Raw genomic sequence first — 25,299 nt, 5'->3', positions numbered from 1 at the left:
CCTTTTCCCACTAATAGCTTGATCAAATGGACCCCACTCAGAGGTCACATGACTAAACATGGCGGCGCCCATGGTAGTTTCCGATTTTTTGTAAACATTGAGAATTCCGCTCTGGTTTTGCATAATTTTTAGTATGTAATGTGGCATGGTTGATGTAGTAAGTACTGATTTCATTGTTCTACTCTTGTATCTTAATCCGATGCTGCCATTTTGCTGAAGAGGTATCTGACGTCTACTTTCGCATAATAGGCCCCGGCCTGATGTGATACCGGTGTGTCGTCGGTAATTGACAACGTTCCCAGGTTCCGTTTGTGACGTGGCAACAATAACAAATAACGAGACGAGTAGGTTTACTAGTTTATTTGACGAACGAGCTTTCGCTACTAATGAATAATAGCTTCATCAGGTGAATTCTCGTGCGTCAAATAAACTAGCTAATATAGACAGACAGTAGGGTAAGGTGTCAGGTCAAAACGTCCTCATGTCAAAACGTCCTCGCATACCCGGTGAAAACGTCCTCGCTTTTGTCCGTCAAAACGTCCTCACTTTCGTCAGTCAAAACGTCCTCACTAACGCCAGAATAACTTTATCATACAATAAATTCTGTCAATGCATATAGTTATTACTACTGTTAAATCCGAGTTATAAGCTAAATAAATGACCTTTAATGTATAGATGGCGTATGAGGCAGTCGGTCAATATTTACAAAAACAGAAAATAAAAGTATTTAAAACATAAGACAAACGTTATTTACAACATACTTATTACATACTATCGGAGGAGGGGTCTAAATACATCTAAAAAAAGTTCAGATTTTTTTAAACATCAAGGTTCCTAAAGGTTACTATCGTGAGGTGCCGCCCTCTCCCCACTACTGTTGATTGAGCTGTTGAGTGTGGAGAGGACATAGGCCCCTAATACAGACAAGGACATTTTGACCGAGGACGTTTTGACTGGAGGACGTTTTGGCGCGACGTTTTGACATGAGGACGTTTTGACCGTAATTCGACAGTAGGCCTACTGCTACTTCGTCTCGTTATTTATTATTCTGCACCCATAAGCTTAACCTACCAACAATAACAAAGTATATGGATGACAGTCTCAGTTAGTCTCAATTATTGACAGACTTGCAGGTTCGGTTTTATGCTGGTGTTCACTTGATCAGGTTAACTCAATTCATTGTCAATTCAATTAAGCCCGGCTAAATTTTAACGATGTGGCTGTCGCAAATCTGCCAGTGATTTCAAACAACAGATCTTATGGCTTAATACATAGACTTTCGGCCACTGAGCGGCAACCTGTCCACCAGAGAAATCTTGGGCGGCGTTAATTGGACCAGTGAAGGGTCTGCAGCCAGGGCTTGTTTTGGTGTGAGCTTCTGTGGGAGGCAATCAAACCCTCAAAATTGTTCTTTTGAATATTATGTGAATTATAGATTAGAGAAATAGAGAATATTTAGAATTACAAGGCTGAAATATCCTTTTAGCTCTCCAAAATAGAAGTACAAACAAATTAGTTTGTAGGCCTACTTCATTATAATGTTAGGCCTACATGTTATTTGTAACTTGATGATAAGTTAAGCATTTCTTTGTCCCATTTTAAGCCTTATATATCAAACCCTGGCAGGTGAGGATGTGTGCAATCAGGCAGTCTCTGGCCACGATAATGATGATTCATAGGCTGCACATTTTGTCACCGGTACTGATTTTTAGCCCACTTGGGACTTTAGTCCCAGCGGGCTATTGCGTTCAATTTTCCACCGTCCGTCTGTCCGTAGACAGAATCCAGTTATTTTTGGAAGTTTTGAAGACGCTTCAAGGTAATGTCTTGATATTTGGTTTATACATGTATCTACCCTAGACACATCTTCAGGCAAAAAAACTGGCCCTATCAGATTCAAGATGGCCGACTGGCAACAAGATGGCCGATGGCCATTGTTGTTTGCCAATATCAGCACTTTTTACACATTTTTCGAGGGAAATTTTGAAGACACTTTTATCAATAACCTTGATTGTTTGTGTATATTTGTACCTCCAAAGGGCCTATCAACATAAGAAAAATTGGGTCGATCGGACTCAAGATGGCCGTCCTATGACCTTTTTAGTGCCCAAAAATGTCAATTTTGGCCCAAATTCTGAGTCCTGTAGCTTCCTACTGGTTTGCCATTTCTCATTGCAATTTGTGATGGGTATTCTTTGGAAAGGGATGTTTTATACCATGAGACATGTATTTTTGTATTTTTGATCAGCCAATTATGGCGCAATTGGCAGCCATCTTGGCGTCATCAGTACTCATTCGTAGGTGGGAAAAAGCTTTTCCACATTATATTGATACCTAAGCATATTGTGTTACCACAATGTATTGGAAAGTTGTAGTTCATAACGTTTTCTATGATTATGGTGAGTTTCAAGGTCATTGGTTTTTGTATATTGTCACCAGGGGGCATTGAATGATACAAAAACTTAGTATTTCTATATTATATTTGAACCTACGCATATTTTGTTACCTCAATCAATTACAAAGTTGTAGCTCATGACATCGTCTATGATTGTGGTGAGTTACGAGGACATAAGTTATTCTATATGGTCACCAGGGGGCATTGAATAGTAGATGAACTTGGTATTTCCATTCTCCATGTTGACACTTATGTATATTTTGTTACCACAATCAATAGCAAAGTTGTAGTTCATGACATGTTCTATGATTGTGGTGAGTTTCAAGGTCATTGGGTTTTGCATATGGTCACCAGGGGGCTTTGAATAGTAGAAGAACTTGGTATTTCCTTATTAGATTGGTACCTAGAGATATTTGGTTACCATGATCAATTGCAAAGTTGTAGATCATGACATGTTCTATGATTGTGGTGAGTTTCAAGGTCATTGGGTTTTGCAAATGGTCAGCAGGGGGGTTGAATAGTAGAATAACTTAGTATTTCCTTATTAATTTGGTAACAAAGCATATTTTGTTATCACAATCAATTACAAAATCATAGCTGTTGACATATTCTATGATTGTGGGGAGTTTCAAGGTCATTGGTTTTTGTATATGGTCACCAGGGGCATTGAATATTGAAATTGTTAGATTGTTGAGCATTTGAAACCACTTCCCAATAGGGCATTGTGTCCCTGGACCCCTAGTTTATTTTAGGTTTATTAATCATGTAGGCTACCGTAGGCCTATTTAATAAACTGTTGTGAATTAAACAATCCCTGTCATCTATCCACTTGATAGTTATCAGGGCCGTTGGAAGGAATAAACTATTGGTACGGCCATCCCCAACCGTACCTAATAGGCAGTAACGCGTAGCGCGCTCTCGTTCGTAGCAATTATTAATTGCCAATGACCGAAGTTTAAAGTTTAAGAACTTGGCGGATCAAAAACTCCGATACGATGATCATGATTTCTCAGAAACCGGTTAACAGCCTGATTCAAGTCAATGTGTTCTGCTCTCCTTTTGTGAACGTTGATGATCATAAGGCTGTTAAGTCGCCTCTGTGTCATGGTTGAACGTATGTTTTAATCCTTCTAACGGCTGAGAAGGACCGCTCACTTGATGCATTGGTTGCTGGCATCACCATTATCAGTTCTAACACAACAATTACTTCAGAGTAAAATGCCTGTGCCGCCTTTTCAAGACTTGCAAGGTAACGGATGATCTGAAGCTTTACTGGTCTCACATTGACAAAATGAGTCACCAAGGTTTGGAGCTGAATTTTAAGAACGCCCTTTTTGATGTCATCATCATAGAATTCGCATATGTCATCTACCGTCGCTGAGCATTCTTCTCCGTTGCTAGATTTTACCAATAAAGCTGTGAGGTTCCTGTAGATCTGATAACTGTCTTGATTAAAGAAATATTCCACTTTGCGCATCTGCTCAGCAGTTGAATGGAATTCTGGTGGCGCATTCCCTACTTGAAAACGGATTGGTGCCCGTCTCCATGTCTCGGTAGAACTGAATCACCGATACCGTTTCCATGCTTCTCCTTTTCTAGTAGAAATTTCTTGTAAAACAAGGAGAAGTCTGCATCAGAATGAATGCGCTTCAATGTTGCGACTGTTTGTCTAGCAATAGCCTGACCAGCAGCTGCAGACAAAGTCGGGCTTTGCAGTGTCTTACTCAAGTTTTCTACATGTGTCAGAAGCAGAACAACGAGCTGAACACGCCAGAAATGGTCGAACGTACCCATCTGTGATCGGACACCGATGATTCTGGCCTTCATGTCAGTGTCAGTTACATACTTCAGGCTCTCCTCCCATAGGTCGTGCAAAACCTGATAATTGTCAAGCACTGACTGTAGACTGTTTGCTCGAACTGTCCATCGTGTAGGACAAAGTACACGCATACCGGGAGTGCCTGGGGCAATTTCTGATTTCAGACGGTCGAATATTGCCCCTCGTCCAGGCGATAGCTTCACGAGTTTTGAAAGTTCGTGTGTCATATCAAGGGCGTCTTTTACTTCCTTGATCGCATAGTTTGCTGCCAAGTTCAGGCTATGGCCATAGCAATGTGTAAACAATGCTCTATTTTCTTCAGCACGTATAGTCGTAGCAACGCCTGCCCTCATTCCGGTCATATTTGATGCCCCATCGTAACACTGACCAGGGCATTTCAACAACGGAAGTTGTAGCCGTAACAGGACATGTTTCATACTGTAGGCTACATAATGGTGTCGGCCACAATATTTGGACACTTCATATAAGCCAACAAAATCTTCATTGGCCTCGAGTGTACTACTGTTCACCCACAGCATAACAAACACGACCTGCTCCTTGTTTGCTGCGTCAGTAGTTTCGTCAGCCATCATGCTGAAGAATCTGGCTTCTTTTAATTCACTGCATATATCATCAATAATTTCAGCAGCCAGGACATCCAGTATTTCATTTTGTATGTCCTTAGATGTGTATTTATTTGTCTTTTTATGCAGCCATGTGATTATTCTTGCGTCATTAATTCCACGGAGATTCATCAGACCTATGAAATTTGAGTCGCGTTCATCTCCGTCACCCCTCAGTGGTAAACCTTGGTGACCCAGAAACCGTATGTTTTCAAAAATTTTCATCAGCATTTCACAATTTGGTTTTATCTCAGCCTGGAATGACTTTGATAGAGTCTGTCCAACATGCATCATTGTCTTCGGTAATACGACTACTTGATCAACTTCTTCCCGGTGAGCACTCGACTCACTGCTTCCCAAAAGCAGTTGAGGCGTCTTTCCAGTTACAAAATCTCTTACTGACGAATGCCGTATCTGCTTTACAATTCGCTTGTTTTTTTCTCTTTCTGCCCGTTTACAAACGTAGCAGTATGCTGTGTCATTAGCTTCACGATAAGACAACCATGACCAAGTCTTAAACCACTCTGGATTGAAACAGCGCCTCAGATTTTTTGTTCAGAAAGTCCGGAAGGGATACTTGAAGTTGGCCAGTTGATGAGGTGCTAACTCAGTTGGTTCGGTAGCAGTATCCACGGCATTATCGGCTGTACGGATGTATGTTTCTGACAAATCGCCGTCACTTTCTGGCACTTGTACCTCACCAGCATTATCAGCATCTGTACTTGTACTCGTATCTAAATCATCATAACATTCTGGCGCTAGTTCAACAGTTGGTGGCTCATCTGTACCGGATGTTGTTAACTTAAAATACACGAGTACTAACCATTATGTAGTGGCCAATTAGAGACGACTCATTGTAGGCCTTGTGTAAAGTTACCTTTTCCTCACATTCTCGCGTACCCTGTTTGATATTCAAAAACATTTCATTGAATCAGTGATCCATGTGCTGGCCCACTATATTCACACTGCACGTTTTGAGACGTCCTCAGAGGTCTGATCCAGGGGCAATCGACAAAAATGCGTATTTCAACGTAGATTTTGACTCCTCTTAATTTTGAATGCGGGTTTTTCAACGAGGGGGTCGAGGGAAGGGGTCTTTCTACGAACGCCTCTGTCACAGAAGTTTCGTTTCAGTAGTCTATAATCCTGCTCTCCTGGGGTAACAAAATTCCTTAATTCCGAAATATTAGTTAAGGGCTACTCCGGAGTCCATTGGGGGTCTTTAAGTCTAAGGAGGCAGCTCATCCAACATTTTTCCTATTGCAAACGGATGTGACACGGACTAAGACAGGCATGTGCGTCTGGCGGTGGTGCCGTGAATGTAGGTGGAATTGTTGGTCTCTGCTGTACGATACAGTCAATACTAGTATTATTTTTCTTTTCGATTGGTGATATCTTTACTTAATGAGGTCTTTTCAGCACCGAGAAGTAATAGACATCTTGACAATTTGGTCGTCTGCTGTTCAATTTCCATTGAAGTCAAAATACGCGCAAAAGTAGCATGACCACCGCGTGGCTTTTTACTAGACTGGTACCCGGTTTATTTGTTAGACGGAACCCGGTGTACGCAGTTGTGACGCAGCGGCATCGACTATGTCATCAATGATGACGACGGCACTGGGCCCCAGCCTTACACAGAAAACAAAAACAACATAGATAGACCTGTGGTCGGCCGTATGACTGGAATTTTATTACACAAATTTTGAAACATCATTGGCAAAATTATTGGTCCGGCCATGGCCGTACTGGGCGCACCGGTTCCACCTGCCCTGGTTATTTGATCTGGATTGGTACCTAATGCTGACAATGGATTCTTAAATAAGTGTTTACGGAGCCAAAAGTCTAATCACGATGATCTACGGGTTCGGATGTCATGATTTATGTGGTAGCTGCTATCAGAACTGCAGAAAATTCCTTTCTCTGGCTGATCATCTTGTCCTACCACAGCACCCGCCATTTTGGAATTTGAAAACCTTTGAGTTGTTAAATATCTTGCAAGAATAATTTTATCCCAAGAAAACTAAAACTCAGTTTAGAAATGAAGTTATTGTTGTACAAATTGAAATTAAAGAAATTGATGAATTGATTGATAAATTAAAGAAATTGATAAGCAAATCCAACCCACCTAAAAATGATCTAAATGATTTCGTCTTAAAGACCAACCCAAACTACTTGTATATAAATGGAAACTAGGAAACTACTTGTGATTCAATCCATGAAATTACTTGAGTATGGATTTTTTCAAGAAAAAAGTGGGAGGTTAAAGAGAAAAAATCAAAATGCAAAAGGCGTTTTAAAATCAATATCACTCTTTTGGGTTATCCTTGGGAGTAATGGCAAGTCAGACTTAGCCTATTGGTTACCATGATTTAGTGTCATAGAATACTGGCTTGTACCTTGTTGGAAACTGTATTCAACTCCCGAATTGTTGAAATTTGGTGCATGTGTAGGCCTATTCGGATGAACATGTATTCTTATTTTCCTTTTTTGTAGTCGGTCATTCTGCCAGTACACGATGCTGAAAAATGGTTAGACGAATGCCTTCATTCTGTATGGATTCAACAATTTCCAGGAACTTTTGAATTATCAATATACAATGACGCTAGTCAGGTAAATTTTTGACACTAAGGCCGTTTTTATAACTTGAGTACATATTTTTTCAAGAAAGAAATGGGAGGGTGAAGGGAAGAAAATTAAGATCTGGAAAAACATTTTATAACAGGCATTTTAAAATGGAAGTTAATGGGGAAAAAATATGATGAATTTTTTCTATTATTTGAGTATCTTCCACGTCCTTGGAAGGACTGCAGAAAAAAATAAAAAAAGAGTGAAAATTATGATGAATTTGATTCAGAGAATAGCATAAATGAAAAAATTTATCAACTTTTTTGCTAATCACAAGATTGAAAACTAAGATGAACACAAGTTACTATAGATTGAAAATCAAGACGGATATAATGGAAAAAAAACTTCTTTTTTTAATTGAAAAATTGGGATGAACACAAAGTAGGCTTCATTAAAAAAAAATTCAAATACGGGTTGCTATGTGAAGTTTTGGTCATTAGTAAATCTTAAGTCTTCACAGGTTTTGTGACCGATGCATGACTAGTGCATGGACATGTGACGAATTGCACAGGGTGTCTCAAAGAATGTGTTACTGTGCTTTAAGATTACTTATGCATTAAATAAAATTGAAATGAATTTTTGGTGGGTAAGATTGCTAAACATGTATGTTTGCTTGAGGATGGAATGTTGAAATAATGTTGAGGATGGAATGCAGTAATAAGTCATGCATGGCTGAGCAATACCGTGTTTTTGAATGGCCATTAAAATGGAGTTGAACTAAAAACAAGAAATAAGGATTATTGCATTGTGTACGTTTATTGATTGATGATCAGCAACTGTTAGACACAAACCTTGGTTTTTACCAATTCCCTGCCACAGAAAAATATCACAAAAAGTGAAATTCAGTGATATTAAATCAATGTCTCAACTGGCAGCTGGTCATTTGATATTATCAAATTTATTATCATAATAAATGTGCACAGTGGGACAATCTGTAGTTTTTGGTTCGATTCCATTTTCATGGCCATTCAAAGACATGCTATGGCCAATTTTAACATTTCATCCTCGTGCAAACATCTAGGTCTACCAACCTTACCCCCCACCAAACAAAAAATAAAAATAATAGTTTATGATTTAGTTATCTTAAAGCTTGGGTAACACATTTTCTGAGACACTCTGTATATGTATAAGCTGTCTGGTGATGGTTAACTGATGTTCTGATTATACAAATATACAATACCACAATTGATGTACAGTTGCAAGATTTACCTAAATCCCATCATCAGAGAAACAATTTTGTAAGTACGTATGTACCAGTGAGACATCCGATGTGATTTTTCTTATAGGACGAATCCTTAAGTATAATTCAAAGTTGGACTGAACAATTCAAACTGAAAAAGGTTAACGTTGTCTTCGGTGAAAATAAAGCTGTAGGGTTTCCTAAAGGAGGTACGGTATGCGTTCCATTCTGCATTCATTTATAACCTTTCAAACTGTCAGCATCCTTAAAGAAATTATTGTTCCGTTTTGATTACAGTTGGTTTTGCTAAAAATGCTGCCATAAAACAATCGCATGGGAGATATTTATGTTTTCTCGACAGTGTAAGTAAATTCTCAGGGACGGATCTATGCAGTATTATGGAGTAGTCATATTCCAATTAACCGGTACCACAGAATACAAGTCAAAGTTTCCTAAGTGCCCTTCAAAGATTTGACGTTCAACCGATGTCCCATTTTCCACCCATACATAATTTTGGTGCAAACCTGTTCGCAATGGCAAAAATAGATGAAATTTGTTCCGGGGAGGGCTCCCTGGTCTCCTGCAATGACTGCTGCCTTTGTCACGGATACAGGTTTTGCTCGTGCTCCCTGGGAGTTTGCTCTTGGAGCTAGCCCTGGATCTGCCCCTGATATTGTCAGATCAAGAGTTAAATATCGTATTCTTAAGTCTTTTTCTTGTTGTTTTCAAGGATGATGTGATGCTACCAGGACGAATTGAACAGCAATATATCGCGGCAAAAGCCCGTCCTAACAGCGTAACTATTCTCTCGAAAAAATTTCATCATTTATCCACATGGGTACAGACAGCAGCACCGAACAATACCATTTATTTTCAGATAATTGGTTGTAGATTTTACCGATTGCCTGAAGATTCAACGGAAAGATTTACGAAATGGGCAAATACAATCAGCCAACATCAGTTAAAAACGCAGGTAGGTCTATTTCAGGTGGTGTCTGAAATTTCCTTTCATCTCTGAAAACTTGATCTTCATATTTTCAATGTTTCAGATTTATACATCTCATGGTCCGACCATTGTCATGCCAACTTGGTTTTGTTCGAGGGATGTTTACAACAATGTTGGTGGTTTTAGTGAAAGTGGAAAGGTTTGCATGTATAGAGGTGGTTGGTTGGTTTCATACTTCATATTGATTTCCCTTCATAGTCGCAATTCTGATTTGTAATGACAAGGCAAAATGTGAACCAGAATGCCATATCGAAATGGAGCGTTCACTGCATGTAGCCAGAGATTGTGGAACAGTTTACCAAATTAAACCACTCAGAAGATTTTTTCCTGGAACTTGAGCATGGTTTTATGTGGGGAAGCGCTGTACAAATGGCTATGGTTACTACAGCTATCATTTTATGTTGTGAATAGGTTCATATAGTAAACCATGCGTAAGTCAGATCGGCCGAAGTCAGATAATTCATTATATCGGATGAATATTGATGGTCCCCGATTTCCGTTCTCTTTTTCAAAGAAATTTATATTCCAAAGTCAGATTTTATAAGTTGATATCTCGTAATACTTTAATGTCCATGAAATTCGTTTTAATTCATGAACTGAAATTTGAACAAAACATCATTAGCTAACAATTTGAACAGCTTTCATTTAACTTGGAATCATTCTCCCCCAATTGTACGAACGTGTATTGATTTAATTTTCAGGGTACTCCTGAGGATCTGATATTTTTCTTCAAACATCTTGAACTCGGAGGAAGTTTACACAGACTAGATGAATGCTTACTCATGTATAGATATCATCCAGATGCTACTACATTCTCCATCAAACAGTAGGTTTCATTACCCTCAATATCCAGTTTCTATTATAAAGATTATAATTGCAGCAAAAATATATTTTTCCATGACCTGTTCAGCTAGACTGAAATCTTTGATGTCAGTTAAAATATATTTTACAGGGAAACAATTTGGAATTTACGAGTTGCTAAGTTACAGGAACAGGTGTTATCGCAATGGGATACTTTCACGATATGGAATGCCGGAAAACAAGGGCGTAGATTGTATAGAACATTGACTCCTGAAAATCGGAAAAAAGTGAAAATGTTCTGCGATGTCGATGATAAGAAAATAGAGAAAGGAATCTATAGATTTGAGGGTTCCCCGGTAAGTCTAGGTCACTTAGAGTTCATCAAGTATACATTGTTATCACTGAATAATGTGAATAAATTGATTATTTTTAGGAGAAATCTAAACCAGAAATTCCAATTGTACATTTTACACAGTTGAAACCTCCAGTAATTATTTGTATGAAACTAGTAAGTTACCTTTATTATTAACCTCGGTGATATTCAGCTGGGGTCCTGCCAGAGGACAAAACGAAACTAAACAAAATGGTCATTCTCCCGCAAGTTCTGCTTAAGTACAAAAAGAAATGGTTATTTTTTGCTACACTGCAGTTACACCATATTGTGTTCAAATCTCATGTCATTATTTGCCAGAAAAATGGTGCGATTGTCCAGTGTTTATGCTAATGTAGGCCTACTCATCGTACTGTTTTCTCAGGATACATAACAGTACTCTAACAAATTCAGACATATTCGGTGTCGGATTCGAATCCAATATCCACCAATCCACACTTCCGCTCTCTCTCGGGCATTTTCAATTATTTCCTACTCATATTTCGTAGAAAATCGAATAGTTTGATCGTGTTGAAATATCTGTGAGTACATTTACAGCCCCAAAAATGACCATTTCGTTTTGTTTCGTACTTGAGCAGGATCTGCCAAATTGACCATCCTGTAACTTCGTTTAGTAAATTTAGAAACACCCCTTCAGTGGTCGAAGCTATGGTCACAACTATCCACCACCGTCCATTCAATATGGTGACAAAATGTTGACACGTTTTTAACCGACATCCATTTGAAACCAGTGTGACCATAGTTTTTCATATGAACCCCACTTAGTTTGAAAATCTGTGCACTAGTTCAAACAGCTCAAAAGTTTTTCGTTTTTTTTTTCTTTAGGATCTGACCTGTGGATGTTTTGAAGAGAATTTGGAATCATTAAATTTGACAGAAGGCATAGATTATTTCCACTTTAACTGATGCGCACTCACGTGGCGGAATCCGAGTACTGATCAAAGTAATATTGTCTCCCGAGTAGCTGGCCGAACTGCCGACAAGGGTTTGGGAACCTTAACCAAGGAAATAGGCAAGCCGTAAGACTCTAGTGCCTCTGGTCCACATGTGCGTCAAGTACCGAGAGAGTAACATGATGCATGTTTGTGTGAAGTAACATGCAGGCAAATATTGACATGTGGGGGTGCTCCTAACGGGTGATCTTAAGGCTGGATCCGCCACTGCTCCTTCAGCTCTACTCATATTATGTTTCATTACTTAAATCTACTAACATTTGTTTTTATATACTGTTTACAAAAAATATTCTTATATATTTGTTACGTGCTATGTATTGAATTTCACACACTACTTTTCCGAAAATAAAAAAATTCAAATGAAAATGCGTATTATGAGATTTTTTTTATTACATCAAACTCTTTTATCATGAAAAGAGAGAAATTAAAGCCTGGTTTTATTACAAATACATGTAATTTGTTACATTCTAACACGCACAACACAGAGTGAATCAACTGATTTGATAGACCATACATATTCATTAGCGTTACAGCTATGTCAGCTTAGAGAAATCATGACTTAGGGGTTCACACTACCACTAGACTGGTCCAGATGTAGTCAGTAACCTGTCTGTGGTTTAGTTTCACGATCAGATATTTTCGACACAAGGTTGGTATAAAATCAGATTATAAAAAGCTTACCACCAACGATTAGGTAACTAACTAACTGGTACCTGGAACGGATCAAATCACTGTGTGTTAACACACACACACACATTGCTGAATTTGCTACAGATAGTTATGACTTGCCCCGCAAGATGCGCCATGAGTATTTTAACCTGAGAGGACATGTGGATTCAGTCCACAGTCATACCTCGATTTAACGCCACCCTTGGGGATTCCTGATTTTGGCGGTAAATAGTGTGACGGTAAATCGGGGTTTATGTCGAGTCACTCAAATAACTAATCTATCATCTGCTCAGTAGGCTACGGTGTATATTGATGTGATGAATAAAGAAAAAAATATGAAAAAAAAACATCCTTTTACAATTAAACACTTTTTACATAATAAACATCGGGGTGCATCATCAGGAAAACATCGTAGGCTAGAATAGGAATCATATCACATGCAACATTGATTGTTCATACTACGATACCAATCGCTCTGCAGATTGATTCGTAAATAGATGCACGCCACTGTATGCCGCCTTTAACGCAATTATCGCCGTAAATCACAGTCTTATTCCATCGTATGGAAAATAATGGTCAGCTATTTTCTATTGCGCTGGATCTTTATTCCTCCAGTTTTTCTTCAACCGTAAATTCAATTCGTTTCGGTGTCGGTGCCATCTAATGAAATAGTTCTAATTACCGTACCTTACTGGAGGGCTAGACTTGCAACTAAGTGAGGTCATCGGATCGATAAATGAGGTAATCGGTATAATTTTATGGTGGCGTATCGTAATATTATTAAAGATCAAGTTACTCAACTTTACGATGGCGGTAAATCGGGAAATATTGTAATACATTTTTATAGGATTGTACTAGGAGATTACGTTGGCGGTGGTGGTATGCGAAGGGCGGTAAATCGGGGTGGTTCCTGTAAATTTTAGATACGAATGTTCATTTTCCCATGAAATCCAGGCGGTAGGCGAGGTTGGCGTTAAATCGAGGTATGACTGTATGCATAAAGCACACCCTTAGAATAGTCCTCTATGAAACCATCGACCCCATTAGATTTCCACTATACTTCTGGATAAGTAAAAACCCTAACCAACGAAAACAAAAATCAATTTACGACACTGGTTGTCTTCTATCAGTCCCAAATGATAGCGAGTAAACAAGCCATACTTTTTTCACAAGTACTCTTTGTCAGTTAAAACTGGAATAAACAACAACCAAGCATACTTTGGTCATCTCTTAACTTCTTTCACCCAGTGATTTACTCTAGGACTAGTACAATGTATATTAAAACCCTCCTGTATGAATATAGAGTAAGACCTGTTTAATCAAGATCATGTGGGACCTATGAAATTAACCCTGTTTATAAGAAATCCAGATTAAACGTAATTCATATTTTACATACACTTATCGGTATATATAAAGGAGGGTTTTAAGCCTTACTCAGGTCGCATAAGATCCAACTCGATAGTTGGATCGTAAGGAATAGGCACCCAGTCACTGATTAATCAGTCATTGAATTTTTTACCACATTAGATCGTTAAAACTGATTGCAGACCAGACATAAGCCGATCGGACATTTTACATTTCTTAGGGATCATTCATTTATTACATACGCATAAAATTTAAATTTTTCAACCCCCCCTCCCCCTCTGTACGCAAAATCGGCCATTTTTTCATATACATTAAGCATTACAGTACGCAAATTGCACTGACCCCTCCCCCTCCCCTAATGCGTACGTAATAAATAAATGACCCCTTACGACAATCTAATCGGATCTTACGTGACCTGAGTGTACTTACGACCGATCGTAATGTTGTAGCCAATGAACAACGACGTGTATACATCACATGACTTAAGGATTCGGTGCAAAATAACCGTGGAACTCCGGCGACTCGAGAGTAGCTAAGATCCGACTAACCAGTCTTGACCGAATCGGCGACTAAACCTCGCAATGTAAAATAAGCGTTCTTGAGACCACGTACCATAAAAATTGTCGGTATTTCTAAGTGTGTTCAGATGTGGTACAGGATAAATTTCTTCAAAAACACAGTACCCACTGGAATAAGCTTAAGGCATGTTTACAGCAAACTGAAAAGGTTTATGGGAAAAATAACAATTGTGTTGAACAATTTGTGAATTGATTTACCCATGGGTATTATTGACAACATGTAAAATCCTGTGTTTAATCCGGATTTCTCGAACTGGACTATTGATCTCAATAATGTGGCATCTACCATATATATTCCAAATTTAATGGTACAAAAAGGTCGGAATTAAGTCGACTGTATTATTTGGTAAGTGCCATTTTCATAAAATTAGATCATTACTTTCACCACATCCTTGGCAAAATAGATGACATTCACATGTACGGGTATCACTGTAAGAGGAAGAAATTTGTATGATCTATTGAACAAACAGTTAGAACAAATAAATACAAGACATCATTAGAATTTATTCCCAAATGGACTAGATCCCCCAACACACAGGGTTGACTTAGTACCTTAAAAACAAGAACTGTTTATATTCAGGCAACTCGCTTTACGCTGTGTTGGCCGGAGAGGTAGGCAAATCTTCAATAAATGCATTGAGTCATTTCAATGGTATTACTTTGTACTCTTTTGACATTGTCACACTTTAAGATGCTGCACCATATGTAAGCGACTTAGTGAACAAGTAAGGGCACAGGGACACCATGCCCACTTGGCGAAATGTTGGATTTGTTCTTAAACTCAATTGAAATCTAACAATTATGTCTCAAATCCACATGTGAATGGGATGCTACAATAATGCAACATATATATTTTCAAGATTAATCAGAGTATAATTAGACATGTTTTTTGGATTGAGATTGAAAAATGAGATCAAAGGTAATCGGTAATTAACTAATTTTGGTAGAACACACCTGATAAATCATCTGACAAGCGTGTCAGTACCCCATTCTTTCATCTACAATGAGGACCCTGTGCCACCACTACCAGGTGATTTACTTTCATCGATATTTTTAGCCTCACACATCAGAAATTCGCAAATCACATCTCTCAACAAAGTCTAGATTGATATTTAGGGTTCATACATAACAAGAGATGCCGCCACTACTGCCGGTGAAAAAATAAAGACTTATTTCATTGTAATGATGAAGCAAATACCAGTGGTGCAAAGTCCAAAGGAGGGGAGTGATGCCCTATCAGAGAATCCGAGGTATTAGAATAACAGATAATTATATTGAAATTTGTGATAAGTTTCCAATGATTTTAATGCTAACTAGTTACTAGGAAGGTCTATTTTTAGAAGCTGACAGCTGATATATGGAAAGGAATGGACGCACAGACAACAAAACTATATGTGTAATCGACAAGTTAATTTTGATAATGGCGCTGAACATGAAATATCAACGATATCCCGAAGATAGTACTTCTGAATCGAAAACTCAGCATTCTGCAGAAATCTGGAGAACAACTCTATATAAATAAGGATTTATATTTTCGTAGAATTCAAGATATTAGTGATAGATTTCAATTGAATCAGAGAAGAAATCTGGCCTTGTTGTCATTATGCACACAAGCAAACCTGGTGGATCCTTGCTTTCCACAGTCTTACATTGAGTTCTCATTGAATTAAAATTTCAGTGAGATCAGTATCGCATTCAAAATTGTGCAAATCATGTCTCTAACTGGTTATCAATGTTGTTACATTTGAACTCGTGCTGAATTATGAAACGCTCCACCATGAATAAAAAAAGACAAAAAAAACCAACCAATCATTCTTGGTCCCAATGGAAAATAATACATGTTAGTGAGAATTATTATATTTCATAATAGAACATCCGTGTAGGCAGGACTAAACATGCCTACTCGATCCATATAAATGCTAGGCATTAGTTTTTTGCCTAGCCGCAAATCTGCTGCACGATCACAGCGCGAACATTCAGAGTTTGATTATGAGATAGACCTGTGAGCAACCATATTAGCTCAAAAATAATTTTTTGCAAAAACGATAATGCAAATGAAAGACGTAAGTACAAAATATTAATGGTCAGTTGTACATAATTAATCAACATAAACCGATTGATTCAACATAATAATAAGTAGATGCCAATGCAAATTTTCATGCATATAAGTTAGTTAAATCTTTAGTTTTAATTTCTCATCGAAATGAGCAGAAAATAATCAACACGTCAAGAGAAACCGACCGAAAAAGCAATTTTCTCGGAGGTTCTTTCTCATGCACAAAATAACCTTCAATTCAATTTGGTAAACAAAACCAAAAATTCAAAATAAATCACTAACCGAGTGGAAAACACACAAATAGATTTAAAGGCGAAAACAAAATCACAAATACTACCGTAACAATGGTTTAGTCACATTCGACTAGTGATATTTTTAAATTTAGTTGATTAACTAGAACGCTGTTCTATTGGAACGACAAATTTAGCGGCGATACGAGATTTTTTAGGTGTACCCGATTTAGGAGAATGACTGCTGTGAGTGCTACGACTGCTGTCTAAATCGCTGTCTATATCGGAATGGTTGGGAGTATTCTTAGGCGACAGCATCGCTAGTACATTCTTGATATCGGTATCGGTAGTTTTAGTATCAACGGTAAGCGCCGAAAACGGAGTTACGATCGATTTTACAAACGACGATTTATCGCCGTCCGACAGGGTCGGCGCGACGTCCTCGTACGCGACAAAATTCTCGACGATCTCTCCCTCGACCGTCGCTACCAACTCCTGGTCTAAATCCAATCGACGTTGTCTGCGATTAAGATTTGCTTGTTGAGATTCGTTCTCCCGATCTTTGTCCTTGGTTGCTATCTCTCCGCCGACTGATTCTGCGGGTATCGCCTCAACGACGGATCTATCCGGCGTTCCCTCCGGCTTAAGCGGCGACAGTAACGCCAGCACGTTGCGCACGTGTTCGTTGTTCTCATCTAACGAACTACAATCGGAGCGCGATTTATCGTAGCCTGGTGACAGCGATCTCGCCGAGACCGGGGTACTGCATGGAGGCGATATCATCGCCAGTATAGCTTTACCGGGATTATCAGTAGTATAGACGGATAGAGGAGTCTGTGGCAGGTGATACTGTCCTCCGAATGCATCCGTATATAAACGTGTAGATGCTGCTTCATTCTATAGAAAATTGAGAATCAAAGTAACTAGGGGTCCATGGTCATTAAGCCCACTTTGTGAAATGCTTGACAACAGTTCCAGTATTCAATGCTTCCAGGTGGAAAAATACAGAAACAAACTAGAACGTGGTGGAAATGAAATTTTGCACATTTTCTCCCAGTACTTCTAAACAACTAAGAGTTGATGCACGAAACTTTCAATATTAATTGCAGCAAAATATCAGCTGTGTATATTCAAATGGTTACAATTTGTTCTACCAAGAGCGAACAGTAAAGTACTTTCAGGACCACAGTTGATCCTAAAGATTTGTTAGGCAAATAATTATTTTTTAGAAAAACTTCCCAAATTAGGCAGCACATCGATATTTTAGAACCAAACTGCAACCGTGGATTTGCTAGAATTGTTACAATGAACAGAAAACGCATCAAGTGTGAACAACCCCTTACTCTGTAAAGGGTTATTCCTATTTTCTATTAAGACTGGGCCGGAGGTGGCTTTTCAACCAGGCTTTGTGTCCAGTAAGGACGTTCTGTGCATGTGCCGTTGTTTAGGGTTAGTGATAAACAATGCACTAAATCAGCCGAGAATTTGCTATTTTTGCGAATGAAAAATCTTCGAAATGTTCATTCGATACTTTAAGTGACTTGATCAGCCACTAAAATGCCTATCTTTTAGAAATCATATCAGAAAACTCAGGGTTTATCCATAGTTATAAATTCAAAACACATGGCAGAATCAGGCTGTATAGCAAGCAATAGACAGGGAAATTAAGATAAGTCTACTGCCGGGTTCATAGTCTCCATGACCAGTCTAATTCCATTACTTTCAAGGACCTTTTTAACCCTAATTCCATAACCCAATTTGATGATCAAATTGACGATTAATCAAAATAACTAATGACTTATACACTAGTGCTGTATTTGTAACTAGTAGCAGATGCGTGAAGTCTAATCCAAGATTTATGCACGTACCTGCGGTGATCCTGGAATGTACTGAGCCGTAAATTGTAGCAAATCAGAAACGGGTGTTCGCACCAAGGGCGACCGCTGGCGATTCTTTTCATCTTCACTCATCATTGTAATTGCCTCTATAATAATATTGACAATAAAATACGAACTGATTATCAAGTATAAATGATACACGTAGAATTAAACGCCATTGGCAAATTAACACTACCGGGTACTCTATTGACGGACTGAAGTAACTAAAATACTTTCATTCTGCTTTGATGAAAGGATTTGGACGTATCTTTCAGTCCAATACGCCCATTCATTCTCCAAGGGTTATGGACATATATTCAAGCTCAAGTCAACACCAATCACTAAGTTTTTCGGACATAATCATACGCTCCAGCTGTTGTTTCGTTAGCCTTAAGCCGGGCCTAGGTTGACCTTGCGACGCGACGCGATCGTCGCATCGCAAGAGGGGGCGTAAGTCAGTTGCGACGCGATTGTCAGCGACTGTGTGCAACTAGTTGCTCCCAGTCGCAAGAGCGTGTAGGTCGGTTGCGACAGTCGCGTTTCGTCGCAGAAAGTAGAACATGTGCGACTCATTGCGACTGGCGTCTCTGGCAGTCGCAACCCGTCGCTGGTGGTCGCAAGGTAGCGTAGGTCGGTTGGTCGTTGCGACGCGATTGCAGTCGGAGTGAGTCGCAAGCCGACGCAAGGCCGACCTACGCCCGGCTTTAGAGCCTTCATTCAAAACAACCATGGCAGCGCCAGGTAAGGCGAAATTTATCCAAGTGAAAATTGTGAATTTTGTGCTATTAATTGAAACCCTGGGAAAATGGAATCCGGAAACCATTGAAACCTTAAAGGGGTTAAAAACACCGGCATAGCAGTGAACTGAATAGAATGTGCCTTAACGTGTAATTAGCAGATAATTTCAGCAGCAGACGTGCATCAAATGGGTCATTCGAGTCACTTCACTGAACTATACAGTGAAACACAACGTGTTCTTCACTTGTGACAAGTAATGTTTAAATTGTATTAATATAAACTGTGAAATAGGAATTTGAAAAATCAATGTGCTAATGACCTTTAAGTAGAAAAAACCGAAACCACAGCAAGCAATTAGTATATAACAAACAATTAATATATACAACAAACAACAAAGAGACAAAAAATAAAAGCAAGCCGTACAGTTGCAGCCTGGAAGAAACCCACGCAGAAACTAAATGCAATCTTGTGCAGTGATTTATTAAGTGTTTCTGGTCTATTTGTTAGGTAGTTTATGTTTTAAAGTAACAATCTCGGCGAATTCTGGCACACTTGTGGTGTCAGGACGCTACAATATTATAGGAAATGTAATAGGGGCCAGATATACGAGAGGTGGGTTGGACTGCAAGTAGTATCTGTTAGTACCTAAACCATTCAATAGGTGGCAGGATAAAGTGTATGATTGTGGTTAGTGCCTAAATCACCAAGAAATTCCTTGAAATGAAATCATAACCCAGAAGTTATTGTTAGTACCAAAGACTAGGGGCCGTTTGTGACACCTACCTATAATAGGTAGAGGTGAATGAGTGAATCTAATAAGATCAACTGGAGTTGGAACTTTAGGGTTAATGCCTGGACATGGTATGGCAGACGGAATTCGCCCCTGCAACAAATCGATAGGAGACGGAGGCTTGAACGCAATCTGCATCAATTCTTCATCTTCCTCTTCTGAAACCATAGTAACCATATGCATAAAAGCTGTCTTAGTATCAGTACATATTTACAAATCAGTATCAGGCCATACGGCCTAGGGACCATGCCTGCTTGGGAACAGGAAAAATACGAAATGCTTGACGATCAGGAAATTTCAATAACCACAATCTCCTTGGGAAATGTAAACATGAAACAATCGTCCTCATCTTAAATACAAAGTTCGTTATAGTCTATTGATACTACAGTCAAACCCGCTTAAGCCGGATCAGCTTAATCCGGACAATATTTGCAGTCCATTTGTTCATTGATATACAACATAAATTTCAATCCAGATTTCCGGTAAATCAGATGAATTTTATTGGTCCCAAATGACCTGAATCAAGCGGATGCAACTGTACCAAATACCTTTCTTCATCTACACACAAGGAATGTGTGACGATGCCATTTGATTAAGATTGACAAAGGTTTAACATGGCATGGTTCCCACAGTTATATGAATTCAAAATTCACAATGTTTTCCCAAGTATTTCACGGGTGATTTTTCAATTTTCCCAAATGCAAATGAACACATATCGTCATGCTACAGTCAACATTTTAGCCGTGACTGGTTGATAAAGGTGATTTCCAAGGGAAACTGCTGAAGAAAGTTGCCCTTGGCAAATGCAATATGTGAAATGTAATGAATACACATAACTACCAAACTTTTAAATAACTGATTAAAAGTTTTTCAAAATACCCCATGAAAATGTAGAAATAAATGAAAAGTGACAATTTTTGCTTAGAAAAATTGCTGCCAGTCGGCCATGTTATTCAGATTGACCTAATTCTAGGGGCACAGTTATGCTTAGGGGTAGATGAATGTATTAACCAAATACATTAGACCTCGGATTTTCCAAGGCTGTTTTCATTTTTGCAGAAAGGTTTGAAATAGTGCTCACTGTGCTACCTACCTTGGTATCCTATAAATTATGAGGTTTGTATAACAGTGAACCAATAATATTGTTGCATTATTCTGTCATGATGCCCAATAGATAGTACTAACAAGATAGATAATGCACATAGAAGTACTGGTATAAATATATTGTATTATGCTTCATGAGGTACTTGAGATTCTAAGTAACAAGATTTATCTAAAAGAATTGATTTCAAAATATTTTTTCGATTAAGCCTGAGGAAAGTGTATATAATTTGAGGTACATGTACATATAAATCTGGGGCACGTGTTCTATATCACAGCAACCCATCAAAGGTGTCGAAAAATTCCCCAGTAAAACTTGACTCCATCTACAGATGAGGTAACAGGCAGTTGAAAAGGGAACGCATTAGCCCGCTGTGCCAAAATGAGCATAAACAAAGTATTCATCGAAAAAATGTAATACGACATTAAACCATGCAACACTTAAAGCACATAAACATAAACATAAACATGCTACACAGTTGCAACGCCTTTAGGTAAATATGAATAACTTACCCGGGTTGATATTTATACCAGAATCTTTAGAAGGAGTGTCGTTACTATCACGCCTCGAACCACTGTCGTCCTCAACCGGTGGACTATACGCCATCTGGTGGCTTAATTTATCTACAATTCAAATTCAGAACATTTTGCACAACAATGTTTACAGTCGATAGTGTCACAGCAAAGCCTAGAACAACCAGCGATACATGAACCCGAAAGATGAAATACTTTTCTTGCTTGTTTTGTGACGGTATGCATGCTTCGAAACACAAAACACAGTTTTTGATACCTGAACCTGTCGGTTCAGTGAAACCCGAAAAATTCCTTACGATTGTTGTGTGCAATGGGTGGAGTAGCGATTCAATAACCATGAGTAACACTGCACAGATCACATGACCGATAAAATCAACCGTCATTTTGATATAATGTGTATAATTGCTACTTTTCTAATCGCCATTGGTGCTGTAGGTTTGTTTCTCATTTGGCTCCGCGCGATTTAGCATGCAAACTGAATCATTTAAACACAAATGCAAATCTGTTTCATATTTCAGGTTCATTACTCAATGTGCACAGATAGGCTTAAGAATTGAAGTCTCCGTTTACCGAGAAAATCAGGACAAAGATGAATCATTCTTTTGAAACCTCGACCTTTAATGCTAGCAGCTAATGGAACAGCCATTAATAAGGCGGTAACCGACGGCAACCCGTACGCATCCGGTTTCAGGTCCACTCCGAAATGATTGGCATATGCATTTTCAAAATGTTGCAGCGGCATTTTACCGTTATGCTGTCTCAACAATGACCGTAAATCACGCGAGAATTCTAACAGGCAGTTCAGTTTGATAGTTCCGGATTCATCATCTCCATTAACCTGGAAAATATCCTCAATTTTACAAAACAGAACAGACTCCCCGCCATTTCGTTTTGGGCAGTAGATCTTAAAAGTACTAACTTGATTGAAAACCAACTAGAAATGAATCCGAGTTCATGCACATTTTTGATATTTTCAGAGTGATCGAGCACTCTTTCAAATATATAAGTATCTCTCTAATCAGGAATCGTCTCAATACAGGGCATCTCTCTTCTATTCACTCACCCACCAGGGGCAGATCAGATAATTTTCAGTGAGAATTTTGAAATGTTTTTTGAAAAAAAATGGATCCTTTTCTAGTGAGCATATAGAGCGATTCTACAACAAAATGAACGCCAACTATATGCCAACTATATGTCACTATACGTGACGTGTTACTTTCTTATGCCAGGTTGTGAAAATCTTAGCAAAAATAGTGCCGTTGGCCCCTTTTGGAACCGCCCCTGCCAGCAATACTCAGTGAATACAGTAATGATCCCCCATCTTACTAACTTCATAGTATTCATTCAGTAATACTATACTTACATTGACAACAGTAGTCATTTCCCGGCGTACAAGATCTATATCACACGGTTCAGAGTACAGTTTAAAGAACTGGTATTTCAGCGCAGATATTGTAATACTACCAGTCGGATCATCTAACAATATAATCAGTAATTTATGTACCAAATTTTGTACATTACTTCTATCCAGTAAACTTATTACTGTCTGACCATTGTTATCTTCAACCTAAAATAAATGCATAATCTATTTATTACCGTATTTTCCGGCCAATAAGCCGAGGGCAGTTTTTTAGCCTAAAATACATGGATTTCATAAAGCTTCACCCAATAAGCCGAGGCCCTTCATCAGAGATTTTAATTCACTGATTTGTCAATTAGTTCGTCTTAATTGACGATTTAAGAGGCTGACAGTAGCGCCCGCCGATGTGCGAGAGTGCTGTGTATACTATCATCGCCGAGTGACTGTGCTATATATAGACTCACTCAGCTGATTACTATACACACAGCCATACACGCAGTACGCGGCTCACTGCTGATTTGCATATATACTAATGTATGAACTGACACGTGGTAGTACGATGAACTCGCCCGTTATATAAATGTATACCATTGCCGCTGTGCGGTGATGGAACAATCAAAGTAAAAATAAAATAGTTCAAAATAGATTATAATTGGTAGTAAATAATGACCTCAAATAAATATCGACCACTTTTCTTGATTTTGACGATCATTGAGAGCATTAGAGTGGCATAGATCGGGAAGTGATTTTTTATGTCAGATCGTATCCGCCCAATAAGCCGATCACCATATTTTGGGTAAAAATCTGAGGCTAGAAAATCGGCTTATTGGCCGGAAAATACGGTATATTGGGCGAAGATGGTTGCAATAAAAATCTGGAAACCAGCGTGATGCATCAGAGAGATGAACACTGGAAAGCCGCTAAGTTCAAACCTCACCTTTACAATGTGGCTGATCTTTTTCATTAGAGCTAGTACGTTGTGAACACTGAAATCCTGCAACTGTAAACTGTGCCCGTGGAAACGCATAAACGCTGTAAGGAACTCACGGGCCGGAAGAGATTTCATCGGGAATGAGTTTAATAACGACATCACCTGATCAGCGAGAACTTTAATCAGTTCAGGTTCCGTTAAACATAACACCTTTTCATCTCCATCATCTACAATCTACAATATAGATAAACATACAACTTATAAGTCACTGAACATACAATGCATAGTCATTTATCCCATATCTAATTCACATAATCGCCCTCAGACAAGTTAGTTGCTTTGGATTCCCTGAGAATGAGGATTGTGATATTCCTCACTCAATTGAAAAAGAAACACAATCGATGGCTCATTGGAACTCTTCCATTAATGTTCGAAACTGAACTGCAGAGTGTTTGATTTCGAGTGAAATAAGTAGCACTTGTGCTAAATTGATCTTCAGATTACAAATGCCCTTTACAGATTTCAATGGTTCAGAGGCAACTAAAAACATTTTTGCAGCAACTAAAACAATACGCGAAAAACAATTTCCATTTTGGTTTCTCATGTTCAAACAGAGATCAAACAAGAGCCCTACCTGTATTACATCGGGAATGTTTTCGAAAAGATCCAGTAGTTTAGTATATCCATACTCTGACACCTTACACTGACGCCCAAAATGATGATGATACGACGGTATGAACTTATTAAACGGCATTCGACATTGCGGACTATGACGCAATAAATCTACGCATTCCTGACAGAATATTTTCGTTTTTTCTGCTTCTTCAGGAGTTTGATCTCGAGTCGGTAGTCGTATTAGCATTTCTTCTCCGGTACCAAAAACCTACATCGAGGAAGGAGGACGATACATTTTAGTGAAGGCCCTCTAGAAGCAAACACAACCTCGCTAAGTGCAAGCATTATCATCAATCATATAACACGTAAGAACAACATTAAATGTTCAAACTACAGTTTTCGAATTCTGCTTAATTCTCCCTTTTCTCCATAGCTTTGGTCATAAAATTTGCGCAAATTTACTGAATATACAATTCCTTTATGAATTTGGTAGAACAACCTCTGAACAGAATTTGCATAATAGAATATTTTTCTATAACATTGTATTTGGATAAAAAATACCTATTTTCACTTTTTTGACTTTGAATCTTGACAACAGAATTTCTATTGATTAAAAAAAAAAGAAATATACTCAGGAAAAATGATGAAGCTGGACAGGATGA

General features: G+C 38.5%; 3 protein-coding genes across 6 annotated transcripts in view; 1 reads left to right on the top strand and 2 right to left on the bottom strand.

The window, feature by feature from the left end:
- The first annotated feature begins 46 nt into the window (after positions 1 to 46).
- On the top strand, positions 47 to 12,132 carry LOC141904667 (queuosine-tRNA galactosyltransferase-like). Its single transcript, XM_074793297.1, has 11 exons — positions 47 to 157; positions 7,331 to 7,447; positions 8,749 to 8,851; positions 8,940 to 9,004; positions 9,373 to 9,438; positions 9,520 to 9,615; positions 9,692 to 9,787; positions 10,350 to 10,474; positions 10,601 to 10,805; positions 10,883 to 10,957; positions 11,666 to 12,132. Exons 1-11 carry the CDS (start codon positions 146 to 148, stop codon positions 11,744 to 11,746), a joined length of 1,041 nt encoding a protein of 346 aa, XP_074649398.1. The 5' UTR covers positions 47 to 145; the 3' UTR covers positions 11,747 to 12,132.
- On the bottom strand, positions 3,911 to 5,131 carry LOC141903253 (zinc finger MYM-type protein 1-like). The gene has a single exon (XM_074791341.1). It carries the CDS (start codon positions 5,129 to 5,131, stop codon positions 3,911 to 3,913), a length of 1,221 nt encoding a protein of 406 aa, XP_074647442.1.
- Positions 12,133 to 12,164: 32 nt separating the features above from the next.
- LOC141904664 (meiosis regulator and mRNA stability factor 1-like) overlaps positions 12,165 to 25,299 on the bottom strand; it is a 36,382-nt gene continuing 23,247 nt past the window's right edge. For 2 of the 4 annotated variants that reach the window (XM_074793293.1, XM_074793296.1), the window contains 8 exons: positions 24,657 to 24,905; positions 24,029 to 24,256; positions 23,095 to 23,298; positions 22,302 to 22,569; positions 21,711 to 21,821; positions 20,090 to 20,254; positions 18,560 to 18,675; positions 12,165 to 17,588 (listed from right to left, as the gene is read on the bottom strand). In XM_074793293.1, coding sequence (XP_074649394.1) covers positions 16,851 to 17,588; positions 18,560 to 18,675; positions 20,090 to 20,254; positions 21,711 to 21,821; positions 22,302 to 22,569; positions 23,095 to 23,298; positions 24,029 to 24,256; positions 24,657 to 24,905 — 2,079 coding nt within the window. In that variant the 3' untranslated portion in view covers positions 12,165 to 16,850. The remainder of the gene's footprint in view (positions 17,589 to 18,559; positions 18,676 to 20,089; positions 20,255 to 21,710; positions 21,822 to 22,301; positions 22,570 to 23,094; positions 23,299 to 24,028; positions 24,257 to 24,656; positions 24,906 to 25,299) is intronic. The other 2 variants (XM_074793294.1, XM_074793295.1) reach the window with 2 other exon arrangements.

Source organism: Tubulanus polymorphus, chromosome 4 (assembly GCF_964204645.1).
Source record: "Tubulanus polymorphus chromosome 4, tnTubPoly1.2, whole genome shotgun sequence".
NCBI lineage: Eukaryota > Metazoa > Nemertea > Palaeonemertea > Tubulaniformes > Tubulanidae > Tubulanus > Tubulanus polymorphus.
This window is presented reverse-complemented; position numbering and strand designations above follow the sequence as displayed.

Coding starts and splice junctions, on each gene's coding strand:
- LOC141904667 (XM_074793297.1), top strand. Junction 7,448..8,748: donor TATACAATGACGCTAGTCAG/GTAAATTTTTGA, acceptor TTTTTCTTATAG/GACGAATCCTTAAGTATAAT. Junction 10,958..11,665: donor TAATTATTTGTATGAAACTA/GTAAGTTACCTT, acceptor TTTTTTCTTTAG/GATCTGACCTGTGGATGTTT.
- LOC141903253 (XM_074791341.1), bottom strand. CDS start 5,131: ATGATGCATGTTGGACAGACTCTATCAAAGTCATTCCAGGCTGAGATA.